This window comes from Fistularia commersonii, chromosome 2 (genome assembly GCF_037954325.1).
Source record: "Fistularia commersonii isolate RoL2024-O1a breed Wild chromosome 2, RoL_Fcom_v1.0, whole genome shotgun sequence".
Lineage (NCBI taxonomy): Eukaryota > Metazoa > Chordata > Actinopteri > Syngnathiformes > Fistulariidae > Fistularia > Fistularia commersonii.
Window position 1 is genome coordinate 19,771,299 of NC_141285.1, and position 14,921 is coordinate 19,786,219.

At 42.4% G+C, this 14,921-nt stretch overlaps 1 protein-coding gene across 1 annotated transcript in view; it reads right to left on the reverse strand.

Moving 5' to 3' along the window:
- fmn2a (formin 2a) overlaps positions 1-14,921 on the reverse strand; it is a 37,522-nt gene that overhangs the window by 19,782 nt on the left and 2,819 nt on the right. The window contains exons 2-6 of the mRNA XM_086171860.1: positions 11,515-11,678; positions 8,479-8,628; positions 6,660-7,375; positions 6,012-6,153; positions 1,540-1,627 (exon numbers count right to left, since the gene is read on the reverse strand). Of these exons, the coding sequence (XP_086027986.1) occupies positions 1,540-1,627; positions 6,012-6,153; positions 6,660-7,375; positions 8,479-8,628; positions 11,515-11,678 (1,260 nt within the window). The remainder of the gene's footprint in view (positions 1-1,539; positions 1,628-6,011; positions 6,154-6,659; positions 7,376-8,478; positions 8,629-11,514; positions 11,679-14,921) is intronic.

Sequence of the window (14,921 nt, forward strand, 5' to 3'; positions counted from 1 at the left end):
GGGTAAAGACCTAAAGGCGAGGCGATTCCGCGGTGAGATACTTCCAAATGGAACAGGGGGTGATGAGAAGGTGTGTTTAGACATGCGGCTGAGAGAGGACTGGAAAGTAATCAGAGAGTAACTAAAACAGGAAGACGGTCCATTCCTATCAACGTCTCCTCAATGACTTCACTTTAACAGCTCTGCTTCGACAGGATGGTGACAACTCATCGATGTAGACCGTGGGGAGAGATGCTCGTGAGAGAAAAAAAAACAAAGAATAACAAAAAGGGCGGCGGGAAAGGAAGGAGCTTTCCGACGCCTTACGATATTGTTATGGCTTGTCGTAAAACTAAGTTGAGGGAGGATTTCCAGCTATGGCAACAACCTGCGCCGTACCCGGGCTTGTTCCCTGGTCAGCGGACTCAAAGAGGGATTCGTTTTAATAACTGATAGCATCACTCGGATAAACATCCGCTTTTCAGGATGTTTTGGCTTTACCGAGAGGGATCACATCATCGCTGAGTGCATAACCATGCAATTAATTATAATTTTAGTTGTTTTCAATGAATGATTCATGGATATATATTGGCATCCGCGGATATTTGGGCAAATAACACGAGGTTGTGAAGGGTGACCGTCCGTTGTAAATCTGAAATCTATCAAAACTGTGTTAGTCTGATAAGGGGCTGAATGACCATGAAAAGTTCAGTGAGATTCCTCCAAAAAGAAATATAGATTATTTTGACTTAAATCACGATTGGGCGTAATTTGTGAGGAAATGATGACTTTTACAAATGTTCATTTCCTTTTGAGACACATGTAAATAATATTTTCTCTTTTTCTCATGTTTTTATGACCTATTAGATAGATTCATGGAGTAATGTATGTTGTCTGTTTTTGACATATACACACACATTACATATTTTTTTTTTCCAATGTATGGATAAATCTATCATACTGTAAATAAAAACACTGGCATTGGCTCTGGCACAGCAACAATCACAAATTCAACAATTCACATAAATTTCAACCTTTCTGAACTGGGGGTTTGCCAATATTTGAGCCAATATAGAATATAAAAAAAAGCGCGTGTGTGTGTGTGCGTATGTGTCTGTGTGTGTGAGTGTGTGTGTGTGTGTGTGTGTGTGTGTGTGTAACCACATTTTTCTTCCCTTTTCGTGCACCGGCCAGAGTTGCACAATTTGTCGGCTCGCAAGATGTTTTTGTTTGGTTGATTGTCGGTTTTAATCCGATCGTTGAAATGCCCTAATACGAAGCAGTTCATTTCGAAGACGAATGACAGGAGGGGTTTGTGTCAGCTTTTAAGTTTTTGTTGTTACCCGAAAACCCGGTGGATTTCGACAGCTTAACCCCCCCCCCCCCCTTCAACCACCCACCCCTTGTCACTTAAGAGCAATTTGAGGAATGATGGCACAGTGAAATAGGCGGGGATTGTTTGCTTTAAGTCTTGCGGTGAATTTTACTGTAACGTGAGTGACAATAACTCAGCTCCCCGCCAGTCAAGTTGGCCGCTGACGACCGCGAGTCAGCACTTACCGTTCTGAATGTCCTTCATGTCGAGATGGATGCTCGACATCAGGATCCCCACAGCCTGCGAACGCTTGTTGCTCAACAGCTTCACGACCTAGATTTGGACGAGACAAAGAAGCAAGAGGAGACAGTTGTGCTTGAGCAGGGATGTTTTAAATTCATGCAACCCATTCACACAAACACACTGAAGAATTGAACAACAGGCACGATCTATGAGATGGGAAGATTGTTCCCATTTGGGAGGAAAACTTAAAAATATTCATCCCCGCCACCCACCCACCCACCCACCCGACCCGAAAAAAGGAAATTCATAATGCTGTCTAGAACATGGTGATTATCTTTTCCAGTCTCCGGCGGGATCCGCAACAATCATTCAGGTCAAAACTAAAACGCTAAGGAGAGAATGATGACAGGGATCCCTGTCTTACCCCTGGTTAAATATACAGAACGCCCCCTCCGAATTTACTTTTGTTAGATAAAAATAATGATCTTGTCAAAACTCTCATATCTAAAAGATCAATTAAGGTCGAATAGCTGCAAAATTGATAAAAGTGAGCCGGATGGCCACTGTCAAACTGCCCAAAGGGGGTTGTGGAGGGGGGGTATTATAAGTTAATATAGTTTTTTTTGTAATATATCAATAAACGTAATTGACAGGGACCATTATGGGCTGGCAGAACAGAGGAGTGCACCGGGGAGAAAAAGGACAGAACAGGACACTCACATTCTACCCAGACAGAAGATCTCAACCTAAAACCAGATCACATAGACCACAGACCTTTCAAACACACAGGAAGTTAGGCAATCAGGCCCAAACTGTGTGTGTGTGTGTGTGTGTGTGTGTGTGTGTGTTTGTGTGTGTGTGTGTTTCCCCCCAGCTTTTACATACTTCTTTTCTTTTAGCGCTATGCTTGTTCGTATGCAGCCAAATTGATTTGTGATATTGGGCCATAAAATTACATATTATTTGCACGCCCATAAATTAGCGTGTGTTATCAGCTGACCCGAGTCTCCCAAAAAAGCGCACACTTAAGGACAGTTATGTAAGGCAGAGGATCTTAACTTTAAAAAAATTTTTTAGATTTATGAAAATCCCCTCGTAGTATATAAGTGTATTACAATTCTAATGCAACAGAGCCGGATCCGCAGACTGCATTATTAACTGACTTATTTCTTGCAACAACAATAGTTTTTGTTATTTTTTCTTTTTTTGTCCTCCAGAAGAAGAATTATGTTTTGCATTAAATTTCTAGTAAGTTTTTCCACACTCAAATAAACATCTTAGGTCATAATTATATAATGATGAAAAAAAAACAAAAAAACTTTTGCTTTATTGACTATTTGGAAACAATGGGTATAATTACTGACTATCACACATAGCACTTAGAGAAGATGAGACTAACACACGACAACTAGAATTGAAAAAAAAAAAATTCTAGCACCTTTGAATCATTCCGATAACCATTAACGGAATATTACGAAAGAGTTTCGATCAAAGTTGGGACAAAAACAAAACAGCTTTAGGTAACTGAAATGGAATTTTTTCACGATGTTCCAGCATTTTATAGACCCTAAACCAGTGAGAAGGTAATCGGTGAATTAATTGATGATGAAAATAATTGGTGGTTGCAGACACAGGGATTCATAAGCAGTCTTAAAACTCATTGGAGGAGGTCTATATACACGTGGAATGGAAAACTCTGAGCCTTGAGGAGACCTGAGCTGTATATTGGCATTCATTTGATCGGAAGTGAAAACACACTTGGCATCTCAAAAATCAAGCGCTAGTCAAAACACTGCTGGATTGACTCAGAGTGCCAGGAAACAAAGCCCAAAATTTTCAATCTCAAACAGATGTACATCGCATATCTCAACCCCGGCAGCACTTTTGCGTCGTCCCAACGCTTCTATGAGAGCGGATATCGGCAAACCCGCCCTTTCAGAGGTCAACAGCTTGACGTCATCATTGTTGACCGGTGTCAGCAGAAATCTTCCAAACCAGTGGCGCGATGACGTCCAAGCTGCTTGGAGAGGATGCTCGCTCCCCACCTCCCCCGCTGTCCTCAGGACAAAAAAAAAAAAAAAAAAAAAAATTGAGGGGAATAATAGAACGGTTGTGAGCGATCACGAATACCATCCCTGCCTGGAGGGCCCCCGTGCACCGCAGAGGTCAAAGGTTGAATTTGAGTTCAGACGCAAAATGTATACATTAGCGCCGTCTTCTCTTTTTTTTAACAACATTCATATCGCGCAGAGATGATCCTGGCCAGTTCGACCGCATCCAGCTCAGTTTGTCTGATGTCTCAAACTTTTTGTAGTAAATCCAAAGCATGAGTTGCTGTATTATGTAGCAACATGTGGTCGTCAGAACTCCATCACATGGCGGATATAATAGAGATCAGGAGCTCCGGCTGATGCTTGAGAGCTGTCTACTTGATCAGACAGGAGGCGTGATGCTGTTTCTTTGCAGCTTTTGATTTTCTGACTTATCAAAAAGCAACCTTTTGACAATGTACTGCGTGACTATTTCAGAGGTGTGTGTGTGTGTTTGATGAGAAATGCCCGTGTGATTTTTTTTTCCCCCCGTGAAGGTTAAGCTCGCACTGCTTATCTGGTTTTCCGACTGGCTCCGCAGGATAAAAAAGCCACAAGGTGACTTTATTTCCCCCTAAATGGTCAGGCGGTAAAATATTTATATATAGCAACAGCCGGGTTATGGGCTGCTTGTTTTCAGCAGAAAAAAAAACCCAACTGTGAACACTCACGCACACGCAAAACAAATTACAACAAATTAGTAAACTGCAGGAATTCAGGTAGTCATTTACACACCCAGAGAAACGGGTTGGCTCTCAGTCTACATGGAAGCTCAATATATAACCTATTTTGAGTCCTGAAGAAGCTTTTTTAAAATCATCTTTTCCAAAAGCAAAAACTGATGAAGTCTCATCGGCTTGATTCGCATATTAAAGAAAGAAAAAAGAAGAAATAATAAGAAAAGTCCAATGGAAGGTCGCCGTAAACTTCAATAATTTCTAAAATATGATATAACTGGATGGGAGGGGAAATGTCCCCCTTTTCCTGGGCATCGGATCACCTTGAAAGCCTTTCGGGGTTCAGTTTCAAATCAACGCTTGAAACAGGCTTTCCGCAGCCGGAATACCATTTCATCTTGGGGGGGTACAAAAAATTTTTTTTTTTAAAAATGACACAGTTTGACGGTACCCAATTAGATGGCAAGGGGGCTTGTCCCTGCAACATAATTTTTTTTGTCTCCAGATTTAGACCATATGTGTCAAACTCCAGCCCGGTGGGCCACATGAATGACTGGTCTTCGGCCTGCATGATATCTCATTTTCCATTAGAGCTGGCCTACCGCTATATTGCATGGAACACCACAAAACAGCAAATCCCACAATGCACTGCCATTTGGTTGGCAGATGATTGACATGGAGCCTTACGAAGCTACTTACCCATGTCGACTTTCAACCACCCATCTCCCATTCCAACAAATGGAAGGTGGACAATGAAAACAGGGGGTTTTCAAGGCAGGTGGGAGGCAGATATTTTCACAGATGTAAAGGGTAAAGCTGAAATGGAAGACTAATGTTTTTAGTGCAGTTTCATTTTTGTATTTTTTTTTTCATCTCTCCCTAAAACAAGACATTTTTTGATGTTTTTGTTTGAAGGAAATTCATTTTTGGCTGTAGAAAAATGTTTTTCACTCAAATTTACTGCGGGAGGATAGCCATGATAAATTAACGCGACTGATATTTTTTCAATTTCATTTATCTATTGGTTCATGTTGTTTTAAAGGCAATTACTTACAGGCTTTGCTTGTTCCGGGTTAAATATGAGCAAAACAGACCGACCCTTGACTTGTACCACTTGTATTTTGAGTTTGACACCCCTGATTTAGACAGATAATTAAGATATTCAGTTCATTAGCATAAAAAAACAAACAAACAACGTGCTCATGTTTAAGTCGAACATCAAACATTTCTTCACTTGTAGATTGATGGAGTGGCATAAAGGGCATTGGGGAGGCAAACAGCCTAAATCATACAGGAAGCACAATGGGAGGAACCGCAGCGTGATATACAGCGCCCAGGCTTCTCCCTCCTTCACTTTTTCCCCTCCTTCTCTCTCTCAACAGTCATCATCGTCGTGAGGTTTCCTTACCGCACGCGAGACTTTGGCTCGTTGCCACCGAGCGGTCACAGGGGAGTCGGGTGGGAGCCAGAGCTCACACCACATAATAACTGTCTGGCTGTAGCAGTTCCTTCTGTCAGTCAGAGCAATTTGAAGAATGACAGCGTGGAGAAAATCGACAGGAACAGGGGGAGTTGGAGGCTGAGCGAAGATTGAGGATTGAAGGCCCCCCCCCCCCCACTGAAGTGTCACGTCGCACGACAGCTACCTGCATTGATATGCGTTCAAAAAGTCCACAAAAAAAAACAAAAAAAAAAAACCAACCATACCTGCTTGGCTTTTGATTTGCTGATGGTGTCTGAAATGGGTTTCTTCTTTTCTTTGACGGCACTTTTGGAGAAAAGTTCCACGAATTCTTCGAAATCCACACTCGGCTCCTCGATTTGCTCCCACACCAGCGAGCTGCTGTTCCTGCAGGTAGGTGAAGACGGGAAAATGATTGGCAGGGAAAATATACAAGCGATATCCAGCCTCAGTTTTAGAATAAAATCCCTATGTCTACTTGGGTACTTGATTTCATGTTGTTTCACCACAAGGCATTTTTGGCATATCTCGGTCGCGCTTTGTTTTTCTGTTAGTTGTCATTCACATTAAACACCACGCAACTCCGTCAGCAAAGTCATTACACTTGGAATTTGGTAAATCAAGTCTATTTCTAGATGTTTATTCAACTTTAATTTTTTTTTCCGAGCCTTATTAAGGGAAAGAAAACCTGGTTCAAGTCAATTCACTGCTGACCGCAGTGCCTGGACTACATCACTTTCATTTTCCACTAGGTTAGCATCTCTATTGCCGTCACAATATGTGGCTGATCTTTATCTTAAGTGGACAAGTTTCCTCTCAATTCTCTACTGTTCAGAGAATACCTTCGTGCAAATGATGCATATCTATCTTTGCTTTGTGAAGTGTATCCTTACTTCTTAGCATGCAGCTGTATGCGTGTCCAATAGAGAGGCTTCATTGGCTTGGGGGGCTCAATCGCAGCCTTGGCTGGAGCAGCTTCCTGGAACATCATGGAGGGCATCGGCCCCGGTGGCGGTGGCGGCCCGAAGCCGAAGGGCGGAGGCGGGGGCGGAGGCGGGCCCATTCCGGGCGGCGGGGGTGGTGGGGGAGGACCGGTGCCCGGCGGTGGTGGCGGTGGCGGCGGCGGTCCGAAACCGGGTGGCGGTGGAGGAGGTGGTGGTGGAGCGCCAAAACCTGATGGGGGAGGCATCGGAGGAGGAGGCGGCGGCGGCGGCGGCGGACATGGTGCGAGCCCGGGTAAGGGCGGGGGAGGCGGAGGTGGGGGAGGTAGAGGCGGGGGGGCCGAAGTTGTGCCGCTCTGCTGCCTCTGCTGGCAGGTACAGGTGAAGCACTCCTTAGATTTGGAAAGGGCACCTGAAGGCACAGCAAACTTGACGCCCTCCTCCACCGGCAACGTCTGGACGGAAACCTCCCGGTAGGGCACGCCCTGTCGTTCTCTGGCCTGCGAGCCGTTGCGCGGGGCGGCGCCGTCCTTCGCCAAGGAAGCCCGCTGGCCCTGCAACACCGCGATCTTAATCCGCAAATCATCGATGGTCCTCTCCAGCTGAGGGACGAGACAGCCTTCGTCCTCAGAGGATGACTGACCCGACTTCAACTTGCCGGATTCTGTCTGTCAATGCAAACAAAACAACCCAAACGTAAGAAGCGAACGCGTGCATACACCTTAAACAAACATCACGAAATTAGCACGCCCTTTTGCACATACAGCTTTAAAATGTTTAAAAGCGGGGCAGAGTCAATGCTTCCTAAATGCAGAGGAGACAGCATAAAGTTCCGCCGTTAAGTCTTGAACATATTATCCCTCGATAACTTATGCCTTATGAACAGTAAAACACCCACAACTGAGGGAACTCAGAAACCAGGCTATAAGCTAAATACAGGTCAAGAAAGTCCATTATGTCTAGACTCCATCAGACCTCTGGCTCCAGACTGGTTAGAGTAGGGATGAGGGGATACCAAGAGATTTGACCCCAGAGACAGAGAGTCTCCTTGGGCCTCAAATGGGGAGGGTCTGTGTCTGTGAGTACACATTCCCAAGTTGTGGTCACATTGTTGAATTTTAAAAGAGAATGCTCCGGCAGTATGGCCCTCTTAATTTATTAGTTCTTGCAGGAAAGAGGACTTGCTGCCGTTGTAAGAGTCTCCAGGTACCAGTCTGCCCTCTGGTGGGCGAGGGGGTACTTACAGGAGTATTCTAGCATGCAATAACTCAATGCATGCATTGTTATGATATTCAGACCGATTGGTTTCTATGGCAATTAGCGTGCAGCAGTCTTTTCCCAAGAGGTTTTCTTGATCTGACATTTGAGCATTTGCAGTATCCGCGATGTGCTCATCTGCCACAATTAATAGATGTAAGAAAACGCCTCCGCTCGTGGATGCAGGCCTGCGCGTCCAATCGGATGCAAAGGCAGATCGTCTTGTGCATCCAACCTCTCAAATCCTTTCTAGAAAATGCAATTATAATTTTCTCACACACTTGGATACAGTGGAAATGAATATTTCAAGTTTGAGAAGGGTAAAGGCTAAGCAAGCACTGTTAATTAATCTGTTTGTTAATTTAAAAGGTTTAATCCTCTGTGAGCTGTAAGCTCGGAAAATTCTGTTCGCGGGCGATTTCACATCTGCGTCCTTTCCACGGGTATGGTTTTTAGTAAATCCGTCCCCAGAAAAGGTCGACACTGAAGTTTTTTCAGAGCAAATTTAACCAACCTGAGCGTGAAACACTCCTGCTGTCTCCGGAGCCTGGTGCAGGGGGGCTCTGGAGCTTTGTACTCGCCCTGTTGTTCGTCCTCCGTAGAATTCCCACAGGTGGGAGGACACCGGCAAACCTACAGACGCCCAAGTGTATAGCTGGTCCTCCTGCACACAGTTTGGGGGCGAAAAAGTGAAAATACAGGTTTCCCATATATAGCAAACTGATCATGTTCCATGTTACTTCCTCACCCGCAATTTTGTTGTTATTATTGAGAAAATCTCACTCTGTGTATAAAATGTTAATGGTGTAAAAAGGAGTTGGAGTAAAAAATGTGAAAGTCAGTTATTTATTGCAACTTGCTGAATTACAAATTTGCACGCTTATGGGATTTCTAGCTTCCATATTTTAAATATGCTATCATAGTCTCTCCTGCACCACCGCTGCAAAAAACACGGCATCTTCCCATGACATTGCTCGATATTTCAAAATGCAGAGCACCAACAGAATCTTAGCAAAAAACACAAAAACAAATATTATAATACAAGACAATAATTTCCTGGCCTCTCTTCTCTTTCCCCAGCGCATTCCTGTTGTTTCATCTGCAGGAGATGCATTAGCATGCAAACAGAAAGCATCACTGCAGGCTGTTTGATTTTCTGTTTATTATTTCGAGACTGCGCTTTCTCTCGACATATTTCCTCTGCGTACGTTTTGATATCATTGCATGGATGAATTTTGGTTGATGTTTTTGCAGCATGGACTTCGGTCACAGTCGACACGAACAGCATCCTTTCACTCCAAGACATGTGTAACACATACTGCTTAGGTTGTCGGTGCAATGAATACTAAAGTATTGGTGTCAATTACAACCAACACTCAGATTTAGTACGGCTACCGTTGGATAGTTAGGGGTTAAACATTTACTTTTATCAAATCACATGCATTGCGCCCGATTAAGTGTCATAAATAAGTGACTAGCATGAAAAAAGTCTTTGCAGGGAGTCATGGGTTTTCAGTCGTATAACAGTCCAATATATCAAATCAAAACAGTGAGAAAACGAATCGTGTCTTCTCTCTCAGCTCTTATGATTCCTAATCGGACACGAACTGCGTGTGGAAATATTTTCTGAGCTTTACTCTTGGCATAAACACACATCAGGCGCACATGCCAGATACACAAGACGAGATGATAAGTTTTGTATATTTGGAGACAAAATGAAGAGGGATGACAGTCATGATTAGAATAATAAAATATCCTTTGTCAGCCAGAAATACCTTTTAAATTCAGATACTATGTTAAAGAAAAAAAACAAAACAAGAAAACATGATCTTGTATAATTGGCTGAGGCAGGAAATGAGGTGAGGTAGTAGATAATTAATCATAACATGTAATTCATATATACACCAAATGATCAAGATCGGGTCAAGATATTAAATGAGTTTATATTAAAAAGTAAGCAGCGTAAAGCTAGCGGAGAGCGGCGAGGGTTACTGTTGGGCAAGCTGAATAATGTAGGACTAAAGGCCCCAGGTCTAAAGGAACCAGAGACTGTAGCCAGAAAAAAAACAGAGAGACCACAAGAACAAAAAAACAAAAGCAGGGGTCTCCGTCTGATCCTTACATGGTGATATTTTTTTTTCCGGGGGAAGAGCAGTCGGAGCCCAGGGCACGTGGAGTTGTTACATAACATGGTCAGCAGATGGTCTACGCAAGCGTTGAACGTCTATGTGTGTGTATGTGCATTTTTGAATGTGACTGAATAAGTGTCAGATGGACTTCTATTAATCCACCCATGCAAGGAAATGCCAGAGTATGAAAGGGTATCTCAAGCTGTAGCCCTTTTGTGTATATGTATTTTTAACTTACTCTTGCAATCGTGGCTTGCCAGTGTCCCCATACAAAACTCAAGCACCGCCATTGTATTCGAGATTTATTTTCATGTGAGCAGAACAGATTTTCCGGTAGGTAATCTTTCTCCTGTGTGTATGTGTGAGTGGGTGTGTTTTTATGCGGAGCTTGAAATCGACATTGAGATGAAAAAAAAAAAGGCGCAACGACAACACACGAGCTTGCACTGTTTATGAATTTAAATTAAAAGTAAAGATGACGGTTATTTATTCTGTATATTAATATTTGGAGGAATTTCCTTCTTGGTGCTGCTTGAATTAATCCTTGGTTTAAAAAAAAAAAATGACCCTTATCATAAAAAGACATTTCATTTTGACATTTATTGCTACAATGACTCACTGCCTTTCTGTTGCAATAAAGATATTTCACAAATATGGAGGGGAGGTAAATACACGGCAAAAAAAAATAAATAAAAGGAAGACTAAAATAACAAATCCTAGATCTGAATGAATGAAACAGCCTAATTAAATACTTTGTTCTTTACATAGTTGAATCTGCTGGCAACAAAATCACACAAAAATGATCAACGGAATTCACACTTATTAACCCGTGGAGGTCTGGATTTGGAGTCACACTAAATTCAAGTGGAAAAACTTACTACAGGCTGATCCAACTTTGATTTAATGTCCTTAAAACAAGTCTAGATTAATCTGTGTTGCTTCCTAAGTGGACAGTTTGATTTCACAGAGGTGTGATTGACTTGTAGTTACATTGTGTTATTTATTTTTTTGCACGGTATATTTACAAATTGTCTCCATGGATGCAAACATGACTCAAAAAAGGTGATGGTTTATCATTGCATCACATACATATAGGTGTTTATCGTTGGTTTAAGTATTAATGGTACCTTGACCAGCACAGCGTGGGAGGTGAACTCCACCACGGGAAGGGAATGCATTTACATTAGAGATGGATTGATGGATTATTACCCAATATCCAGATGTTCATCACCTCCATATAAGAATAAAAAAATATAAACATCCAATTTTGTGTTATAAATTGATGATATAAACCATTTCACCATGTTTTTAATTCACCTACCATCCATACCGGAAGCTGTGATACAAGTAAATTCACTTAAAAAAAAAAAAAAACATTGGAACCTCATATAAGTATTAGGATGTGCACCAAAAGGCCTTACATTGAATACAGGTTTGGTCCCTGAAGCGCTGTGGAGATCTCCGGAGCTGTCGCTGAAGGGGTGCAGCAGACCGTGGGTCAACATTCGTTGACACAGATCCTTTGCTTCATTCTCGGCTGACCCATCATCATGATTCATGCACAGCCTCTCCAGCAGCGTGTGACCTGTGAGCATTGCACAGCGACAACATGGAAACCATTTCTTTCTTTTTGAGTCTTGAAACCAATATAGTCATATTTGAACACGGTCAGTGGTCTTCAGTTGTGTTTTCCTATTCTAAAAATACCATGAGGTGAGTATGAATATCGAGAAAGGTGCAGCATGTAAAAAAGGAGTAGAAAAGTGTCAGGATTCTGATGCGATAATTAAACACTTTCGTATGTAAATGTAGTTCAATAGGAGAGGGTGTTGATTGTACATCTCTAGTCATTCTTGCCATAAAAAACGACTTTATTACCATTTCCCCCATTTCCGTGTGAGCAAACTTTATTTTTCAAAAAAGCGTCGGGCAAAAAAAAAAAAAAAAAAAATATATATATATATATATATATATATTTTGAGTTTGAGGCGGAATATAAACAATTTTTTTTTTTTTTCTCCTCTCTGTATTTTCATCTCTAACTCAGAATTTCTTAGAGATATACGGTTAAAGTTGACACTCTCTGTTGCAAGCTTCAGCTATAAAGGGCTATATTTGTCCGAAAAAAAAAAAAGAAGAGATTTTTGGTTGCTACATGGGCGGGGGGGGGGAATCCAAATTTTGATAACTGAAGTATTTATCCATCCATCCATCCTGCCCTGCTTATCCAGAGTTGCGTTATGGGACTAGCCGGTGCAGTAAGGCCCAGACCTTCCTCTCTCCCGCCACATGATCCAACTCCTCTGGGGGGACCCCGAGATGTTCCCAGGCCAGCCTGGAAACATAGTCTCTCCAGCGTGTCCTGGGTCTTCCCCGTGGTCTCCTCCCAGATGGACATGCCCGGAATATCTCCCCCGGGAGGCGTCCAGGAGGCATCCTGATCAGATGCCCAAACCACCTCATCTTCTGGATGTGAAGGAGCAGCAGCTCTACTCCAAGCTCCTCCCGGACGAACAAACTTCTCACCCTTTCTCTAAAGGGAGAGTCCGGCCACCCAGCGGAGGAAACTCATTTCATCCGCTTGTATCCGTGATCTCGTTCTTTTGGTCACCACCCACAGCTTGTGACCATAGGTGAGGGTGGGAACCAAACTACTGAAAAGATACCAACTGTAGGAGGTCTATCATGAATAGCATGTGTGTGTGTATCCTGAAAACGCAACAAGGCTCATTTATAGTTTTAACCTGACACGAGGTCAATTTTTCACACAACATAGGTCGGAGAGACTCATTATAAAAGGAATAAATGGTCATTGACTGTCATTGCAAACCGGTGACAACTCATATTGGATATTTGCTGTATTTCGTAAAAATTGTCAGTGTTGGGATAAGAGCTAAGACTTAAAGACATTAACTGCACCAGATTTTCTTCAAAAATGCAGGATTTTCACATTTACTGTTCAAATACTGAGACGAGATCTGCGGTGAGGCTGCAGACCGTTGAGCCTCAACATAGATGACGCAATGACGGCCGTAATTGCTGTCTCTCTGTATGTCGCTATTAAAATGTTCAAACACTTTTGCTTTATGAACGACATTTCCAATTTACAGTTGTTTTTTTTGTCAACAACTGTTATGTTTTATTAGTTTCTTGTTCTGAACAATCATAAAACAGCAACAAAGAGCCACTAAGTGAGGCCTCAGGTTCTCCTGCCTCATGGTGGGCGTGATAAAGACGGCTGCGATGAAGTCAGTGCCTCACCAGCCACGAACCTCATCGCATGTCACTGCTCAAAGAGGCTACCAAGACAGAACTTCGCAGTGACTGCATCCACTGCTCAGACTTTATGGCTTCTTAAGAGCGGCTTTCTGATCTATGGTCACACTGTTAAATTTGGCTTCACCATGCAGGTCGGCGGCAACACCGATCTCAGAACCAAAATTGGCCTGCAAAGGATGTATGTATATTAAAAAGGAAGATCTATAAAGGCCTTGAAAAGTGTACAAAACAGCGGTGAGACCAATGTATGGTTAGGAGACAATGGCGTCAAGGAAAAGACAGGAAGCAGAGCTGGAAGTAGCAGAGATGAAGGTGTTGAGGTTCTCTTTGGGAGTGATGATGAATAGGATCAGGAAGGAGTACATTATTGATGTTTTGGAGATATTTAGACTGACACAATTTGAACTTGCGTAGAGGAGGGAAGTTGTTGATCTGAAGAAGGAAACTGAGGTTGGAACTGCCAGGCAGGAGGTCCGGAGGACCAGAGAGGAAATTTATGGATGCAGTGAAAGAGGACTTGAATTTAGTTGGTGTGAGAGACTTAAATGGACGCAGGTGATTGGCTGTGGCCTCACGTAATACAGGACTGTCTCAGAAAATTAGAATATTGTGATAAAGTTCTTTATCTTCTGTAATGAAATTACAAAAACAAAAATGTCACACATTCTGGATTCATTACAAATCAACTGAAATATTGCAAGCCTTTTATTATTTTAATATTGCTGATTATGGCTTACATCTTATGAAAACTCAAAAATCCTATCTCAAAATATTAGAATATCATGAAAAAGTAATTTGTTATTTTAATTGCATTCCAAAAGATAAAGAACTTTATCACAATATTCTAATTTTCTGAGACAGTCCTGTAAATGGTTTTACTTGTATTTACGTGTGCTTTGTGAATTGCACAGCCTTCAGCAATAAAGAACCCGTTAGGCAACCTGTTATGTCTGCTATTCAAATCTACCTCTGTGCTTATCAACAGTGGATCCACCTGACAAAATCCGAACTGACCGGATGTCAGAGCCTATTTTGGTCATGTAGAAAACCTGTCATTTGTGTTTAGCGTCCCCGGGTCGGCAGACGCCGTCGGGGGTCGCTGTTTTGTTGGGGCTTTACGATCCTGGGCAGATACAGCGTCGAGGAGCTGAGTATTGCAAAGGCGTCACAACAGAAATGGCGACAAAGTATCATTGTTTCATGAGCTGACGCACTCTGCATCCACAGTATTGTTTTGGCTCTTATTTGCAACGGGAGTATTAATTCAAAATCCCCAAACACGCTGTGATAATTTAAATAACGTGGTCGTTTCTAAGTCGTTTGAATTTACATCAGTGAGCAATCACCATAATCGCTGCAAATTACTATTGCATAATAAACTAATCTCAAATGGAGATGGAGCAACAAACGGGAGCCCGCTTTGTTTCTTTGGGAAATCCCCGCAGCAAGCAAGCAAGCACAGTGGATGAATAATGGACAAACTAGAATATTCAAATGGCGGGATGGATTGGTTTCTCTCAATTTATTCCCCTGCTGGAAGAGAATGGCT